Source organism: Macrotis lagotis, chromosome 2, assembly GCF_037893015.1.
Source record: "Macrotis lagotis isolate mMagLag1 chromosome 2, bilby.v1.9.chrom.fasta, whole genome shotgun sequence".
Taxonomy (NCBI): Eukaryota; Metazoa; Chordata; class Mammalia; order Peramelemorphia; family Peramelidae; genus Macrotis; species Macrotis lagotis.
In genome coordinates, this window is record NC_133659.1 from 1,251,316 (window position 1) to 1,270,103 (window position 18,788).

An 18,788-nucleotide genomic window follows, 5' to 3' on the forward strand; every position below is an offset into this window, starting at 1 on the left:
ACTTGGGAGCCCCTTGAGGACGGGCTGCTTTTTTGCCGTTCTCAGAATCTGCAGGCCCTGTCTAGAGATAGCACTTAATAAATGCTGGCTGACAGACTCACGGTGACTTGTCCAGCCTCTGACTGGTCTGCAGTATCATGTTCGGCAGGTCCATCCTGCCCTCTCTTAGTGGCCAGGAGCCTGACCCCTTTGACTTCACAGACCTAGCTCCTGGGCTACCTCCTCATGGGAAGTGGTTACATGGGGCCAGAGCCATGTGGCCCCCAGTGGTCATCTGAGCACAGGGTCAATAGAGTTAGAGGGCTGAACTTCAGGGAGAGCCCCCCCCACCCCCACAATGACCTGGGGGTCCCATCTGGGGTTCTTACATTTGTTTTCTTTGTGATTCTTCCCTGAGATCAGTCCAGCAAATGGCCATTAAGTCTCCACATGTCTACACTGAATGAGGTGCTGGGGAAGACCAGAAGCTCTGTTTATACCTGTTCATTTCCTTTGTCTAAGACTCCCATGTCCAGCTAACTGTCCTGTCCTGACCTGAGAGAGCAGCTGAAGGGGCTTCAGGACGGGGGAGAGGATGGTGGCCCAGAGAGTCCCCCTCCTGACTGGGTTCAGGTAGGAGAGCAGCACCACGCTTGGAGGCATTGCTGGCCTCTGCTAGGAGGTTGTCAGCCCCTACAGTGGTTCTGCTGCTGTCCTTGATCTCAGGATGAGCTTACCTTTTGGTAGCAGCTGGGGTGCCTAGAAAAGGAAATCGGAAAGAGAGGGTAACTTCTAAGGCTGAGACTCAGGTCAGGGGCTAGGACGATTCTTAGCCATGGAGTGGAGATAATGGAGAGGGTGTGCCTGGGCGACCGCTGAATCCCTGGGGCAGCTATTGGGGCCCCTTTCACCAGGTAATGGAGGCCAGCCTTGCGCAGGAACTGGCAAGGACAGGAAGGGCATATTTGTGTGAGAGATGGGGCCACGAGGAGCCCCAGCCAGTCAGGATGGGCTGCACTGGACCCCAGAGACAGGTTGTGGACCTCATTGTGCCCTCCACCACCCAGGCTGAGAAGTTACACAGTTGTGGCCACATCCTGAAGAGAATGACTGTGGAACCTGGTTCCAGAGGCCTGAGGACCAAGCCAGAACCGCCAGGGGACACGTTCACGGATCTGGCTCGTGCCACTTTTTGTTGTTGTTGTGCTTCAGTGGGAGGGGGTGGAATAGGAGACAGAAAAGAGGACTTAATTGAAAATACAATTCTATTTTAAAATAAAGGCATCAGTCCTGAGCAACTGAATGGAAAGCATTTATTATGTGTTTACTAAATCCGAGGCATCTTGTCCAACATTGGGGTTACAAGTTTGAGAAGTGTGACAATCCCTGACCTCCAGGACCATCAGACAGTTTTGGGACAGTGAGCTGAGTCACCTGGAGATGGTTCTGTTGAAACACTCTTTCTACAATCCTCTGATTATTGATTATTGATGTCATTCTCTACTGTGTCCAAAGCACAAGGTGGGAGGCAGAGAGCGAGGGTGGAGGACCGGTCAGTACAGAGTGGTGGGCGACTGCTTGGGTCTAGAGAGTCTTGAATGGCTGTGTGAGAGGAGAGCCTGGGCTTGGCCCTTTGGATGAGACGAGCATTCAGCCATGGGGAAGGGGGAGGACATGCTAAGTAATTTACAGCTAGGATCTCCTTTGACTCTCCCATTGGCCCTGGGAGGTGGTGGTGGTCTGGAGGAAACTGAGTGAATGACCCCAGAATCCCCCAGACCCAGCTTGGGCCACTTAGTAGCCTTCATTGGAGCAGACTCATGAAGAACAGTGGAAGGAAGGGAGCAGAGGAAAAAAGGGTGAAAGCAAATATTGGCGGAACAAACTGGAAATTTGGTGCCTTTTAAAAAAAATCTTGAATGCTGTCCATGGCCTGATTTTTGTGTATTGCATTCATTGTAGAGCAGAGGTGTATCGGCTTTGGGAGCTCAACCACTTTAAGAAAAATTGACCTGTGTAATAAAATTTCTACTTTTTCATCAGATAAATGTAAGGTCAGTTATCACCTTCACCAAATAATCCTCCACAGCATCAATTTAAGGAGGGACTTCTTTGGCTGTACCGTCTGATTTGATTTCTCAGAATTTCACATCTAGACAAGTTTTCTGGTGCAGGAGTATCATATAAAGCAGAATACCTTAAAATACCATCAGTTTGCTTAGCTTTAATGGCCACAGAGTCTCCATGATATTGATAGTCATTCATCTTTATTATTTTGGGGAAACAGGGTCATGCTTAGTTGAAAATTAGGCAAGTTATTTTGCTAATTAAAAAGAGACCTTTATTTTAATAAACTGTATGTACTATAAGAAATCCTATCTTACTGCAGATACTCAAAGAGGATTATGCTATTATTTGTTAGTAGCGATAATAATGACTTTTTATCCCTAGGTCATAAGGTGACTCATTAGAATTCATTTTTGTGAGCTGGAGGTTTCCTATTTTATCATTAGTCATAGAGATTTGTGTGTGTATATTTCTATACAGACACCCATATATTTATGGTGCTATTTTTCCCATCTTGATTAATATATATATATATATATATATATATATTTTTTTTTTTTTTTTTTTTTTTTTTTTTGCAAGGCAATGGGGTTAAGTGACTTGCCCAAGAAAGGAAGTATTAAATGTCTGAGGTCACATTTGAACTCAGGTCTTCCTGACTCTTGGGTTGGTACTCTGTCCACTGTGCCACCTAGCTGCCCCAGTTTTACTTTTTAAATCAGGAAATGAAAAATACGAAACAAGTAGAAATTATTTTATAGAATATCTGTTAGAAACAGAACATAAACTCAGATAGGACTAAGCTGTATGGATTAGGTTTCTACTAGCAAATTTAATACAAATGATCATTCAGCAAATATTTGGTTGCTAATGTTCATTGATATTGAGATTGAGATTCCTCGTTCAAGTTTTTTCTTAGATACTTTAAAATGTTTTCATCTCCAAAAGCACCTTTTACTTGATGTAACTTTATACGCTAAATTATTCAAGGGGATCTGTGTTCTCATTGATTCGAAGCTTGCTCTGGTAACAGATTGTCATTCATCCTGGAGTCCTCTCAGGCAGCTCTCCTAAGTCTGCCCACTGTGCCAGCATTCTTCCTCCTAGGGCACCCTGTGCTCACTGGTCATCCCTGGACTTGAGTAGCTGGCACCTCCTCGGGGGGTCCTTCCTTGGGGATGATGTTGACTCTGGGACACTCTGCTCAGATTCACCTTGCTTCCTTTGTGATGTTTCTCTTGAATTCCTTGGAGATTGGGGTCTTCTAGGCCTCACTGGGATCTGATCAGGCCTTAGACACTTCCTAGGCTCCTCACCCTATTTACTCAGTTCCTCACTGGAGGAGGAAATGGCAAGCCCCAGCAGTATCTTTGCCAAGAAAACTCCAAAGTGGGTCATGAAGAATTGGACATAACTGAAATGAATGATAAATGAAACTCAGTGGACACATAGTTGTTCACTTTTTGATCTCATTATGGATAGGCTGAATAAAGGGTTCATCAAAATGTAATTAGTTCTTTTAGTACAAATTTCCAAGATGCCCATTTCCTAGCTCTGCCGACAGTGGTACAGTGCTCTCATCCCCTACCTCCTGTTTCTCACCCCCACCATAAACCCCCACACTTCGTTTGCTCCCCAAGAGGGCCATACCCTTCTTGAACCGTATTCCCATTTTGGAATCCCCAGGACAGCCAAGGGACCTCCTCTTCAGACCCCGGGTTTCTCTGGTCTAAACGCTGGTGTCCGTGGGGTTGCCTCCACCCTTTCCTGGTGGCTGACTAGCCCTTGGGAGCTCCAGGGGTCCCAAGCTTTCCTTCCTCTCTCCTCCTGGGCAGCTGCTGCTCTCCCTGGGGTCCATCTTGGTGGTGGTACCCATTCTTTCCCCAGGGTCCTACTTCTCATGTATGTGTTCATGCAGACTTTGACTTAAGAATAGGTGTGTTTCAGTCACATCTGTTGTTATTTCATGAAGAAAAGTGACACATTGAGATGGGAGAAAATGAATATATTTTTATTATGGAATCCGGCCTTTTCGAGGCTCCATTCAGTTCTTTGTCCATATGTAGGCGTGATGTCACTAATCATATATCAGATCTGCTGAATAACAGTCGCAAGGAGAGGCCAGGAATCAGCAGCCTGGACGAGGGGCTTTGGGGTGGATCTTGGTTGCCCCATCAGAGCCAGATCTTCTGGGGAGGAGGAGGGTCTCAGTGGGCCCACAGACAAGGCTTAAGGATTCATCCATTCATTCATTCCTAGTTACTCAACCCAGACTTGTGGTATAAATTGAAGTTGCTTTTTTGTTTGTTAAATAAGCAGCATGGAAATTCTAATAACTTCCTTGTAACTCAACAATGGAGAGTGAAAAACCATCATTTCCTAACTGATTCTAGCAATGCCTTTTAGAACATTTGCTTGATCATTTTTTTCTTTCTGTAAAATCCATTTTAATAGCATTTTTATGTTCTATATATTTTATGAAAGGGCCTTATTGAAAATCTTGGACAGTTTCCATCAACTTCCCCAAAGACTCATTTAATTTGAAAATCCTTAGTTTCATCCTTACCTTAATTACAATCCTTGGAACTGTGCTCTGTTAACTGGTTTTTGAAGTTTCACGTAATGATGTGCATCTCGCCCCATCCAGGGTGAGAGTCCAAGTACCATTCACAGTGGGAAGTTCACTGTTGCTTAGCTACCTACCTTTTAATTCCAAATTGCAGGCATTTCAGTAATCGGTGGCCCTTCAGCTGCTCAGTGTTTGTTCATGATGGCGTCAGCTGTTTTAATGTGTCTTTTACTTTTTTTGTATTATGGCTGTTATTATGGGGGGGGGTTCCAGTGGTGCTGGGATGAACCCCTTTCCCATGTCAAAGCAGCCATTTTGTGGGAGTCTCAGACTTCACTTATAAGTGGTGCTGGTGTCACAAGGAGATGAATCTTGACTTAAATGTGAGTAAAAGGGTTGACTGCAAAATGTCAGCCATGGTTTTTGGAAGAAGACTGCTGCTAAAGCTTAAGAAGCAATCATGTGAACTAGCGAGAGAGTCCTTTGAGGGGGCAGTTTTGTCTTACTGGGGAGGGGGATCCTTCAAGGGGCAGGGGAATAATCCAAGTGAAAGATGAAAGCCAGGAATGCTGCCCTCCCCTCGTGGTGGATGAGGAGAGATGCACCTGGAAGCCCAGAGCAGGCCAGTCATATGCCCCAAGCTCTGCTGCCCAACCTGGGAGAGAGTCCTGGACTTCTGGACCCTTGTAGACAGACCCAGTGCAGATCCCGTGGTGGCCGCAGAATTGAGCCACCCTCTTGTTCATAGGTGCCTAAGATATGATAGCATCAAGAGGTGCCCAAACTCACCTTAGTTATTGACCCTCCCTCAGATGTACATTCTCTATTAGATTATAAACTCCTTGAGAGCAGGGCCCAGGGGTTTTTCATATTTGTATTTTATTTCCCCATAGGCCTTAGCCTTGTGTGGCTAGTGTCCAATTACTTGTCACTGGGTGAGGGGTAGTTCCCTGCTAGGTGCTGTACACACACACTTTTCTCTTTCTTTCTCTCTCCTCTCTTCCTCCCTTTTTCTCCTCTCACTGGTTAAGAGAAGAAATAAGAAGGAAGAACCGAAATAATTTTTAAATGCTCCCTCTTAGAAAGCTTAATAGTGAGCATCTATGTTGGCATTGGATCAGTACTTTTCATTGAGAGCAGGAAAGGTAGGCCTAACCTTTGTTGTTGCTTTGATTCATGAACCTGTACTTTGATTTTTGTGTTCTAGTTTGGGGGAGAAGATAGTGTGAATAAACAAATGAATGACTCAAACCACCCTTCTTAGTGCTGCTTCTGTCCCAAGCTTCCAGAGGAGCTGAAATCCTAGGTGGGGTGGTGACTGTTAATCCAAGCCAGTTCTGCCCCAAAACCGAAGGAAGGATCTTAGGTCCTAAGGGTCCTCCTAAAGGTGAGGCATGGCCTCATCCAGGTCTGGGGTTGTTGGACAAAGCCTTTTTGGCCAACCTTTATTAATCACTGGACAGTTAGGTAGATAGAGCACTGACCTTGGAGTCAGGAGGATCTGAGTTCATATTCGGCCTCCAGCACTTACTGCTGTGTGACTTTGGGTGAGTCACTTACTCCTGATTGCCTCACATCCATTCATCCTAATCCATATCTGGTCACTGGACCCAGAGGACTCTGGAGGAGAAAGTGAGGTGTCTTAGCACAGCACCCCTTCCTTAAATCCAATTCATGTGCTTGTCATGGCATCCCCTCCATGATGTTGGAAAGCGAGAGACAAACACCATCATCATCATTAAGCACTCACAGTTCATGGGTGGGTAGGTGAGTCTATATGGGATCATTTTTCTAAAGAGACCAAAGCTAAAATGGGTTGGGAGGGGGTCTATCCACCAGTGATTGGAGTTGAGAGGAAGTCTTCATTTAAAGTTTCAAAAATAGGAGGTGGCTAGGTGGCACAGTGGATAGAGCACCAGCCCTGGAGTCAGGAGTACCTGAGTTAAAATCCGGCCTCAGACACTTAATAATTACCTAGCTGTGTGGCTTTGGGCAAGCTACTTAACCCCATTTGCCTTGCAAAAAAAAATAAAGTTTCAAAAATAACCAAGTTGTTGTATTGAGGCAAGGGAAGGAAAAAACAAATCGATTTCATATTTTCTTTATTTTTTTTAGAATAGTCATTTTTGACCTAAATAGATCAGTACTGCAGCTCAGTTACTTTCCTGTAACTGTTCTCAAAACTTTGGAGTTAAGTCTTGGATGCCTATGGAACTTCAAAAACAAAAAAAAATCTATACCTTTAAAAAATTCTAAGGCTTTCTCCTACACAGATGACTTCCAGATCCATTTATGCATCCCTGCCCCTTTCTTTGGAATTCATTCCCTGACTTGGTGCCCTTTAAACCTTTACCCTTCCATTGAGAAGCCACCATCTTCCCAGTTACTCAAATTTGACACCTTGGAGCCCCCTCCCATGTCTAGTGATTTGGAACACCATCAGTTCTCTATTATGTCTCTTCCTTCTCTCAGGACCATAAAATGTCTTGAGCTGGAAGGGTCTCCTAAGGCTTTTGTGTGTGACCCTTTCCCTTTCTGTAGTCTGGCTCCAATCAGCCATTAAAGTCTTTATTTGGATCATTCACTATTTTAGTCAAATTTGACTCCAGGCCATTGCCCAAGTCCAAAGAGGCCTCTGTGCTCTGCACGGTGATATCAGAGGGCTCCTGCACACCTGGAATGACTCTTCTTGTCTCCGTCTTTGACAATCCCTCCCTTAAATGCCTTGTCCTGCCTGTCTCCGCTTCCATGTTTTCTTCGTTGAGCTGCTGTAGTCTTCTCAGGTATATGTTTAGAGGAAGCCTCAACCTTTACAAGAAAAAAACTTATTCCAGGTATGGTACATGCACATGCCATGTTGTCCCTCCCTAGGAGAGTGTGTGCTCTTCCAGGCCAAGGACCGCCATTTTTCTTCTTACGACCCTTATTGAGTAGGTATTGATTCTCACTTGGAGCTTAATGAGGCCAGTATCTACAAACATTAACCAAGAAGTAAATTGTAAAATGGCATTGTGGTGGTTGGTGTTCAAATGTACCCACAATAATATTCAACATAATTTGTCCTCTGTATTTATTATCTTTTATCTTCAAGATGATTCAGTGAGGATGTAGTTTCATAATTGTCAGCTACTTTTCCTTCTCTTGGTTTGGGCTTAAGGTTTTTTTAAAAGAGCATACCCAAGCAGTGCTAGTCACTTTAAACAGATTATTATTGTGTCCTTAAGTTCAGATAGTAAGATGGTGCTGGCCATCCTGTGATCCAGTGACATGAAATCTCATGGGAACAAGTCTCCAATCCATGTTCCTGGGTTCCTAGGCATTCACTAACTTCTTTATATTCTCTAAATAAATAGAATTCCATGGAAAATCAGAGAGACTTTTAAAGCTCAGAGACTGAATTGAAGCTATATGTTGCTTAATGATTTTTGTCTCAGCTTCAAGAAAAAGAGGCTGATAGTTCAAGATCAATGAAATGAGCACATCAGAAAGAGAAGTTTATTCAGAAATGAAGCTTGGATCTTTGTTGGCAAGAGCAGAGGGCAGTTTTGTTTATGGAAATAGGCCTGGCCTGGGATTCAAGAGGCTGGACTAGTCTGGCTAGACCACTCATTCTCTGGGGCAGAGTGAAGCCTTCGTGTCCTTGTTGGACCTCAACTGGATCAGCTGATCTCTGAGATCCTCTTTCACTTTGAAGTTCTAGGAATCTATGATTGAAACCAAATTATCAGATTGATTTCAATCATCATTTCAAAAACTAGATAGGAAATCTGAGTTTAAAAAATGCAGGGTATATTTGTCATTTATCTAGATTATGACATGTGGATTGGTTTGAAGGTGACAGAAAGCTAGCATACTGAATGACAGTCTCAAGATCCCAAAAGACATGGGCAGGAAATGAGATGGGATTTCATAGGGACCAGTTTCACTTCCCTGGGGTGAAGGATGATGTTAAGTGGGCAGTGAGCCCAGTAGGGGCCAGTTATATCTTGTCACAATCAAGTAAAAAAGCTGAGGACCTCTTGGGCTGCAGTAGAAGAGGAGTGACAGACCAGGCCTGAAATCATCTTAGCTCTGAGCCCCATGGTTTAGGAATAGAACATCCAGGAGTGGGGAACCTCAGAGGCTTCACTGGATGGAGGTTGTGGCAGATGAGGAGCCAGGGGAAAGAGCTGGGGATGAATAACCTGGCAGGGAAATGAATCGGGAAGAAGAGTTGTCTTCAAGTACAGAATGGGTTAGCAAAGAGGCCAATGTCTCTGGGAGGGGGATGAGACCATCTAAGAGTGAAGTGCCATGGGCCGCCTCTGGACACGCTGAGTAGCCTGCCTCCTTTCTGATGTTGTTAGGCTCAGGCTGATTGACCCCTTGTCAGGTAGTGGGTAGAAGGCTTCTTTTGGGGATGGATTAGATTACATGGGGATCAAGAGCCTTTCTGACTGAAGTTCGGTGAGTGTAAAGCAGTTACTTGTGAAATCATTGGGAAAGCCATCTTCGATTCAGTATGGTAATTATAGATCTTGGAGAAATTGTTTTGCCCAATTTTTTATTTATAAGATAATATCCATCATCATAAATACCAGCCTGTTAACTAAAATGGCAAGTTAACATATCTTGGTTATTTTCCCTTTTGAATAAAAATACAATCATCTAAACAAACCAAACATTTGTGGTTTTTTTTTTTTTTTTAACTCTTAGCTATTTCAATTAAGAATGTGAAAGAATAATGATGAAGTCTCACATTTATATACATCATCTCATTGGGTCCTCATTGCTATACTGTGAAGTAGGTCAGTTGATCTGTGCATTTATTAAATATTTAGAGTGTACCAGGCCTCATGCTAGATGGGAGATACAAAGAAAAAGGAAAATCAAACCCTGCCTTCAAGGAACTTTTAATCTCTTGGGGGCTGGGGGGAGCCACATGTAAAAACTGGAATACAATGACATGAATGTGGAGCCTCCAACAGCTATAGGAACAAAGAAGGACCTGTTGGGGTTAGGTTGAAGGATTTGGGCATGTGGAGTATCCCAGCTTGGGAGCCCTGCCACTGCAAAGGGATGGAGATAGGGTTTGGACTTGTTGATGGTCAGGAAAAACAAATAGCCCAATGTGGCTGCTGGAGAGTAGGGTGTAAGAGTCTTTAGCAGACACTTGGAGTTAGTGGGTAGGGATGGAGGAGAGTCCAGTAGGAGACTCTGAGAAGAAGAAGGCGAAGGCAAGAGGCACATCCACTACTGCCTGGAAGTCCAGATGGATGGTGAAGAAGTGCAAGAGTCTCTGATCCCTCCCACAGTTTGAGTCCCCCAGTGCTTCATTTGCTTGACACAGTGAATTGTGGGGGGAACGGGAGGAGGGCCTTCTCAGGGACACCCACAAAGTCTCTGTGTCTTGGGGTCTGTGCATACCTGATTCGGCTCTTGGTTCCGCCCTGGGGTCTGTATTTGCACTATGACTGACAGAAATGGCCAAGGCTCAGAGACCTGGCGCTCACGAGGGAGCTGAACCAGGCACTGGGCTGGCCATTGGCCTTGTCAGCAGTCGTTGGGGTCATTGGGATATTTACCAGGCAAAAAGAAAGCCCCGACTCCCCTCCCCCTAAGGAAAGAGGGAGCTGGGTGGGGGGCTCGGCCTGTTTGGCTTCTGGCTTAATTAAATTCCAGGTTTAGAAAGCAAATGCTAAAATCCAGTCTTGCTTTGCTCTGCCATCAGTTGTAGCCTTGAGTGACCCCTAATGTCTGGTCCTGCCTTGCAGAAACCCAAGCCCAAGGACTGGCACCCGCCGGGAGGCTTCATCCTGGGGCTCTGGGCCCTTATCCTCATGGTCTTCTTCAAGACTTATGGCATTAAGCACATGAAGTACGTGTTCTAGAGGAGTGACTGCGGCGTGGATGGTGCTCTGGACGCGTGAGGAAAGGAGGAGGAGACCTGGGCTTTGACTTGGGTCTTTTCTCTGTAATTTGGTTTATACCTGAAACCTGTATCACTGTTAAAAGACTTTTCATTTTCGGTGTTAAAACATGGTGAATATGGCGTAAGCAGATCATATCTTTGGCTGATGGTTTAAAATGTTAACTTTTCATTGTGAACACTTTGGGTTTATTAATAAATGTGGAAATGAGGCCTGCCCTCCCAGCCAGTTCTGAAGGGTCCCCTGGCCAGTGTGATGCATGATTTTATATGAAGTTGCTATGGGGGTGCTGGAGAGGACCCTGGGGTGAGGCGCAGGAGGCAGTCAGGGCATCTCTCCAGGAAGGTGAGGTCCCGAGCCTGGGGTCTCTTGGCTTAGACTCCTCTCCTTCTGCTGCAAGGAGCCGACACTGGCCATAGGTGTCCGCCAGGGCGTCTCTGGAGCAGCAGTCCCCGGTCACTGTACCCCACTTCTCTAATGGCACCCAGGAGCATTTCCCCTAGGAAGACTGGGGCAGTTTCCTGTAGGTGGTCCCTGCCTTGAACCCTGAAGGGAGTCAAGATTTTATAGACTTTCATGTGGGAGTGCCTCACCTCTGTCCATTTTGCCACAAGATGCTGCTTCTTCTCATCATCTCCCCCCCATCCCTCCAGCATTTCCTGGCACTGAAGGGGCACCTCCTCGGGGCATCTTGGGAGCTTTGTGTGAGCATCCCATGCTCGCCAGGGTCTCAGAAAATCCTCACGCTGATGGGGTCATGGGCACTCACCTCTTCACCTCTCCCCTCCCTCAGACCCTCCCTCTGTCCATCAGTCCATTGGGAATCGGGAATCGGGAATTGGGAATTAGAGCCTTTTCCTGGCTTCCCCCCACCTCAGGCCTTGAGTACCCTCACCTGGATCATCACAGGTCATTTTTAACTCTCCTGCCCTCCTGCCCATACCTCACCTGCTGTTTTGATCACCTCACTCCAGGTAGCCCCCAAGCATCCCATCACCTGGGAACCAGAGGCAGGGCTCTTAACCTGCAGACCTCAGATTCTGTCCCTGGGCTGGGAGGGGAAGAAGCACAATTTTGTTTCACCAACACCGGGTTTCCTTTGGAAGCCTGTGGACTTGATTTTATCTATTTAAAACCACTTCTGAGGATTTCAGGCATCTACAGACTACACCGGAGTCTGGAAATAAAAGATGCTAGGAATGCCTGGTGTAGAGTGACCTGCTCCTCAGGGCCCCCCATGGATCCCGTGGCAACTGCTCTCTAGTCTGCTCTTGGGCCCCCTTACCCTGCCCTCACCAGCTGGCCCATACCCCCGTGTGTCCTAGAACGTGTTCCCTCTCCCCCATAATTCTTCCCTTCTTTCAGGACCCAGTTCGGGTGTCTATGACCTGCCCCTGGCCCCTGGCCCCCTCCTCCCATAATGGTGTTAGCCTCTACCTCTCCAGACATCCCATTCTGAGTCTGCTGCCCTTTCAGGGAACCAAGAATGTGAACTGGTCATCGTCATCCCCAGGACCAGGCCCAGACCCCCTCAGCATGGCCCCAGACCCCTGCTAAAAGATAAGGAAAAGGGGAAACAGCGAGGGCCTCCAAGAGGAAGCACCAAAGCCCCCCAACCTGCCCCTTCCTCCTGTTCCAGGCTTCTCATCCCTCCAGTGGGATGATTGCCTTCTCCGGGGGCCCTTCCCCAGCGCCCTCGGGGACCAGTCTCTCCTTTGTTTCCAGAGCTGGTTTGAGTGGAGTTGTTGACCATGAGATAGGGAGCTCCTTGAGGGCAGGGGCTTGAGAAAGAAAAGCTTCTTGGCCTGCTCCGGGACCAGGCTGCTTTCGCCTTTCAGATGGTCTCGGCGTCATGGCCTTTTATGTTGGTGACTGCACAGTCTTATGAGATATCTTGGTATTATTTTTATGTTTTTGTTATTTTAAGGCAATGGGGTTACACAGCTAGGTAATTATTAAGTGTCTGAGGCCAGATTTGAACTCGGGTACTCCTGACTCCAGGGCTGGGGCTCTATCCACTGTGTCACCAGATGCTCAATTCCTTGGTATTTGAAAACTACATTCCCCGTAATTCTAAGCCATGCCCTAGGGAGGGTCTGCTGATAAGGCCAGCTGAAGGGGCCGGGGTGGAGGAGGGACCAGTGGGGGATTGGCTTCTGGTCTGGGTTCCAACTCAGGGGAACAAGCTGAGGGGCCCACCGGAGTTGGGACAGCCTTAGAGAGGACCCAAGGGAGTCTTCCTCTTTGATGCTGGGGTCAGGAATGGAGATGGCGAGTCCTTTCCCTCCCTCTCGCTCTCACCAGGCTGGGCAGGGCTTCTTCCTGCGCATCTCTCTCCCCCCACCCTCCCAGAGCTGTTGTGTGGCGTTGTGGGGAGAGGGGGGCCTGAAGCTTTTCACTTCATTTGTTTAATCTAGCAACTTGAGCATCCTGACTTGGGGAAGAGAGCTGAGCCTCTGAATGAAAACCTGCAGGAATGGCTCTAAGCTTTCTCTTTATCTCCACGTCTGGGACCCCCCGACTCTATATATAGAGGCAGAGAGTGAGCCCCGGAAAAAGAGATGTGTCCAGGGAGAGGGCGAGTCGACTGAGGCCTCTTTAAGGTGCTGCTCTCGGAGGAAGGGGCTGACGCAGTGGATCGGGCTCCCTGAGAACGGGCTGGGGGGGCGGGAAGGGAGGAACATGCCATTTGTGAAATGTGACTGAGAGCTGTACAAATAGGATCCTGGGATGAGGAAACTGAGGCAGGCAGCAAGTGTCTGAGGCAGGATTTGAACTTAGTCTTCTGCCTCCGGGCTGCTGTTTTGTCCATGGCGCCACCTGCTGCCTCTGGCTGGGAAGCACCTGTAGTTCATAGGACTGAACTGCCCTTTGGGTCCAGGACACAGAACCCGCCCATCCATGAAGGAGTCGTTACTCCCCCAGACCCAGTCATCCGCCCCCCACCCCAAGGCTCCTCTGGAGAGGGCTCTGAAGGCCAGACCTGGAGTCACCTGGCCTCTGACTCTGGTCGGGTCTCTTCACCTCCGTCTGCCTCGGACGCCTTAACTGTAACTGCCAGGATACTTGGGAGGTCCAGGGGGGGCTCCTCAAGGAGCTTTGCAAACTGGAAGTGCCAAAGAAGACTTGACTCCCCGAGTCAGAAAGACAGGAGTTCAAATCCAACTTCAGACACATGACACTTCCTAGCTGTGTGAGAGGTCACTCTCCTTGGAAGACAGTAGTGATCCTTGGACCAGGCTTCCTTCAAGGCCCCACCAAAGCCCCGCCAGCCCTCCTGGTCCTATAAAGAGCTGGTTTCTGTGGATTAGACTGCAAGCTCCTTGGGGGCAGGGCCTGTTTTTTTGTCTCTTTTGTGTCCCCAATGTTTAATACATGTTTGTTGATTGATTAATAAATGTTTCTTGATTGATTGACTCCTGGCTCCTCTTTCCCCCTCTTCTAGTCATCAGAAGTTTGTTGTTTGGTCTTTTCAGTCAGGTCCAACTCTGTGATCCCACTTGGGGTTTTCTTGGCAGAGATCGTGGCTCATTTCTTTCTCCAGCTCATTTTACTGATGAGGAAACTGGGGTAAGCAGGGTGAAGTGACTTGCCCAGGGCCACACATTTTGTAAGTGTTTGGGGTGGGGTTTGAACTGGGATCTCTATCCAGGGCTCGGCTTACAGTTAACACTTGATAAATGTCTGCGTGTTTGCTTGGGTCCATTAAGAAGGGAGATGGGTGGATTAGAGAGCCTGGGGTCTGAGTCTTGGCCGTTGTATGACCATGGACCAAATGCTTCTTTGAATCCTCCCTGGGCCTGCTTGGGGCCAGGTCCCTGGATGATGGGGTCTGTGGCACTCACCTTGAACCTTAAGTGTGTGACTGACTCCATGCTGGGCACAAGAGTATAGGAGAGAAACCAAACAGTCCCCGTCCTCAAGGAGCCTCTGGTTTAGTCTCCAAAGTGACGAGGGGATCACTGATCTGAAAAACCTTCCTCGGTGGGCCTGCTCATCCCATTCAAATTGTATTAATCATCATTATTCTTGTTATCAATTAAAAGGGAGAATCTCACACCATTCAAAAATAGTGTGGGCTGGATATCCTTCAGACATGGGGACAAGGCCATGGACTCCAGAGGAAAGGGGGAGGAGGCTATTGAGGAAAGGTATTATAGAGCTTGGTGCCCTGAGGATGCCATCCACAGGGTCCCTTCGGGGGGGGTGGTGGTGGAAGGCTCCTCCTTGGGGATGCGAGCCTCCATGGAATGCTCTTCCCCCCAATAGCATTGCAAGGGTTGAACAGATCACTAATATAAGAATGATGTTTCTCCCATCACCTGACTGTAGCACAGGAGAAGTGGAAGGCAACGTCCAGACTGTGAGGAAGTCTTTCAATTGACCCATATCAGCCTCTTGGTATTTTCTATCCCAGGGTCTTATTCTGCCCCTTGGAGTATCCAGTAATATTCCTTGATCCTCACAAGGGCCGCAGGACAGCTGCTATGCTTATCCTTATTTTACAGATAAGGAAATTGAGGCAGACAGGTGAAGTGACTTGTCTGAGGCAGGTCTTCCTGACACCAGGTCCCCTACTCTCCCCACAGGGCCACCTCACTTCCTCCACCCCATTGGTTCCTTTGAATATTTGAAGACTGTCTTGACCCCACTAGGCCATTTCTTCTCTAGGTTGAACCATCAAAAATATTCTGCTCTAAACATAAGGGCCTGGCACCTGGCCAGTGTTTGCTTTCTGCATGAGAAGATGGCAAGGGTACAATAAGCCTCCCATGGCCTCCTTCCCATGCTCCCGTTCCAGTTGTGGGCCACTCTGAGTGATTGGTATTCTCTCTGGTTCGGTCAACCCCCCCTCTTCTGCCTCCTTCAGAGATAAATGTTCCCCTGCAGGCAGACTCTGGCATTGGGGGAGGGGCCGTCCATCTCCAAGATGAGCCCCCCTGGAATAAGGAATCGAGGAGGTGGGGTTTAAAAAAATGATGCGAGGGACTCATTTGCAGTTTATGGAAGGAAAATGTATTTTGAATGCAAAGTTGATTAAATTGGATCAAGTAAAAATTAGAATTAAATGCAAAAAAGAATGTATTTATGGTTTCGATTTTTCTATAGATGCAGCCAGTTGAAAATGATGATTCCCCTAGCTAGCATAGCTCAGCCTGGTTTTGCTTATTGGGTAGATTCCACTCTGCTGTTTGTGGGGAACATTTCTTCCATAATGTATATGTAGAACCGTGTTACAGTTGCTGGGGGAATCATCATTTAGAATTCCTGACCTGTGGATTTCTCAGCTTTCAACAGTAAATGTTGCTTGGCCACGGTACTTTTAAAAACGCGTCGATGATTCATAAAATAAGCCCATGTCACCAGAGCAGTATAATAATTAGAGTAGATTTTTAAATTCATGAAAGAAAAGATTCATATTTGCTGTCAAAAACATTGTTTTCAAAGCTGACTATAAAGTTCACCTCAAAGCTCCAGAATGGGGGTGCTTGCTAGGGGACAATCCCAAGTCCAACCCGAGTCAAGATCACCCCCATGAATACTGAGGAACCTTATCTCCCTTCAGGCCACCCACAGACCTGGCCAGTGGCACTACCCTCTGAATGCCCAGGAACTGGTGAATCTGGTGCCAGATGATCAGACCTAGGATCACCTTGGAGCAAGACGCGGGCAGGAGGGTCATGAACCATCTGTGGCATGAAAAGCCCCCGGGTCACTGGGGTCTTTCTGCTCACTTCCCTGTCAGCTTGGCCGTGACTCTGGTGTTTCTCCTCAAAAGCAGCAGAAGGGAAATGTGCCTCGTCTGAGCCCGACCTCCCCTGGGATGCTCAGGATGACAGACGTTCATGAGCACGGGACCGGGAGGCGCTGCCGTCACGTCAAGGCCCACGTTCAGGGACAGACGATAAGCTCAAATAAATGAAAAACTAAAAGGAGAATGGTGCTGCATTTCTTCTGGTCCTCTCCTTGATTGAGCTGCCTCATCTAGAGTTAGACATGGCACCTCTGCCAGTGGTGCCCACTGGCATGGCAGCCTATCTGTAAGCTTTAGAAATAATGAATTTTGAATGTGACAGGGTGCCCTGGAAATCTTCACCCATGAGCCTTCTCTCACCCACGGCCCATCATCCTTCCTCAGGATGGTTTCTTCCAATGGATGTCCCCACCTCCTCCTGCAGGAATCTCTGTCCTTGCCTCAAGGAAGCCTTGAGCCTCTAGATGGGAAGGACATATAAAGACCCCTGAAGGAATTCTCTATCTGAGGAAGAATTGCCTTGACTCCCAACTTTAGGTCACTCTAGTAGGTGGTTGGGAGGGGGGCTCCCCCTGGAGCAGGAAGGTTCATCTTCCCAAGTTCAAGTTTTGCTTTGTGACTCTGGACAAAGCAGGTCACCCTGTTTACCTCAGTTTCCTCATCTGCAAAATGGAGAAGGAAATGACAAACTGCTTCAGTATCTATGCCAAGAAAACCCTAAATGGGTTATGAGGAGTCAAATATGACTGAAATGGCTGAACAGCAAATATTATTATAGGAATCGTTGATTAAAATGTTCACTAGTGCAGGGCTGAGCCTAGATCCTAGGGGGCCCTACAGGAAATGTTATATTGTTTGCTATTAGGAAGCCCACCTGATGCTAGGGGAGCTCCCTGAGCTCCTCAACAGGCTAAATAAACAGGAGGGGCTTAGTTGGTCACTCAGTTTATCTGCCCCACCCAGAACCTTAATGCAAGAAGGACCACTACTGCCTTCTTTTCAAGAAGTCTCACTAGCCAGAAGTCTTTTCCATAATGACTTTCTGGTTCCCATGAAAATGGCTTTGTTGGATAGCTCTCCACAGCATTGTCTGAAATAATTTTTCTTGGGTTTAAACTACCCTAGAGAGATGCAGAGGATACCAATGAACTTGTCTCTTCCCACTGCTCACCAGTGGTCCAAATAAACAGAAATTTATTATTTATACCAGTTATGATTTTATTCTATTCATTTTAGAGCAATTTCAAGTTACTTGTTGGCCATCTTGCTTTGATAATGACATTTCATTAACAACTGATCTCAAGTACTTTTCCCTCCCCATTCGTTTTAATGGCACTCTACTTGGAAATTGGTATTTTTAAAGGAATTCTGGGAATTTCATGGTGTATGCTGTGTGTGTGTGTGTGTGTGTGTGTGTGAGAGAGAGAGAGAGAGAGAGAGAGAGAGAGAGAGAGAAAGAGAGAGAGAGAGACTGGGTTTTCCTTCCTCTTTGGAGAACTGGACTCCTCTTGGCAGCTGCAGTTTACCATAGCATCCTCACCTCTGCATCTGCATAATTCCCAGGTCCTGAAAAGTGTCCCCTTCAAATTTCTGCTTCTATGATCCCCTTCTCTAGTCAACCTCATTTCTAGTCAAGAAGCTCCTTGAGCGCAGGTCCAGTTCTGTTTTTGCCTTGGGTCTGGTCTTCCTTCCTCCGCATCTCAGCCATCCCTACATTCACCAGTGACCCGGTTTTGATGTTTGTTCTGAAGAAGACCACAACCACAGGGAGGTGATGCTATGGCAAGCACATGAATTGAATTTGAATGAGGGGGAGCTGTGCTAAGTCCTCAGCCTCACTTTCTCCTCCAGAGTCATCTGGGTCCAGTGGCCAGATAGGGATCAGGATGACTGGAGATGGTCCTAGGTGTGAGGCAGTCAGAATTAAATGACTTGCAGAAGCTAGGAAATGGCAGGTGTCTCAGGCCAGATTTGAACTTGGGTCTTCCTGACTCCAGAGCATTGGTATTCAGTGCTTAATCAGTGCTATTGATTGATTATTTAAACCCTGGAGAGGAAAGGTGGACCTTTCTCCATACCTTATGACCTTGGAGAGTTTGCTCTTGAGGCCAGTCTATCCACTGCACCACCTGTGTATAATAGTCTCAGCCATCATGCCAAGAGAGGGTGATACAAAGAAAGGGGCCTGGAGTCAGAAGACCTGAGTTCAAATCCAGCCTCAGGCTCTTCCTCATACCCTGGACAAGTCACTAAAAATGAATTGCTTTGTATTAATTCCTGTTGTTGATTCTTTACTGTAAAATGGGGACCATAAAAACACCTAACTCCTAGAATTGTGAGGAATGAATGATTTAGAGTCCTATCATAGTGACTGGCACATAGTAAGTACTTGGAAACTGAGGCAAAAGAGTTAAGTGAGTCATCCAGGATCCCCCAGCTAGGCAGTGTGTGAAGCTAGACAAGGACTAGATCAGGTTCTGTTTTGTCTTGATCTTAAGACCTGACTGAG

General features: G+C 46.9%; 1 protein-coding gene across 1 annotated transcript in view; it reads left to right on the forward strand.

Annotated features, from left to right (window-relative positions):
- Positions 1-13,940, forward strand: part of PIGK (phosphatidylinositol glycan anchor biosynthesis class K) — a 90,035-nt gene extending 76,095 nt beyond the window's left edge. Inside the window, exon 11 of the mRNA XM_074221138.1 lies at positions 10,369-13,940. Within this exon, the coding sequence (XP_074077239.1) occupies positions 10,369-10,485 (117 nt within the window). The 3' untranslated portion in view covers positions 10,486-13,940. The remainder of the gene's footprint in view (positions 1-10,368) is intronic.
- The last annotated feature ends 4,848 nt before the right edge of the window (positions 13,941-18,788 follow it).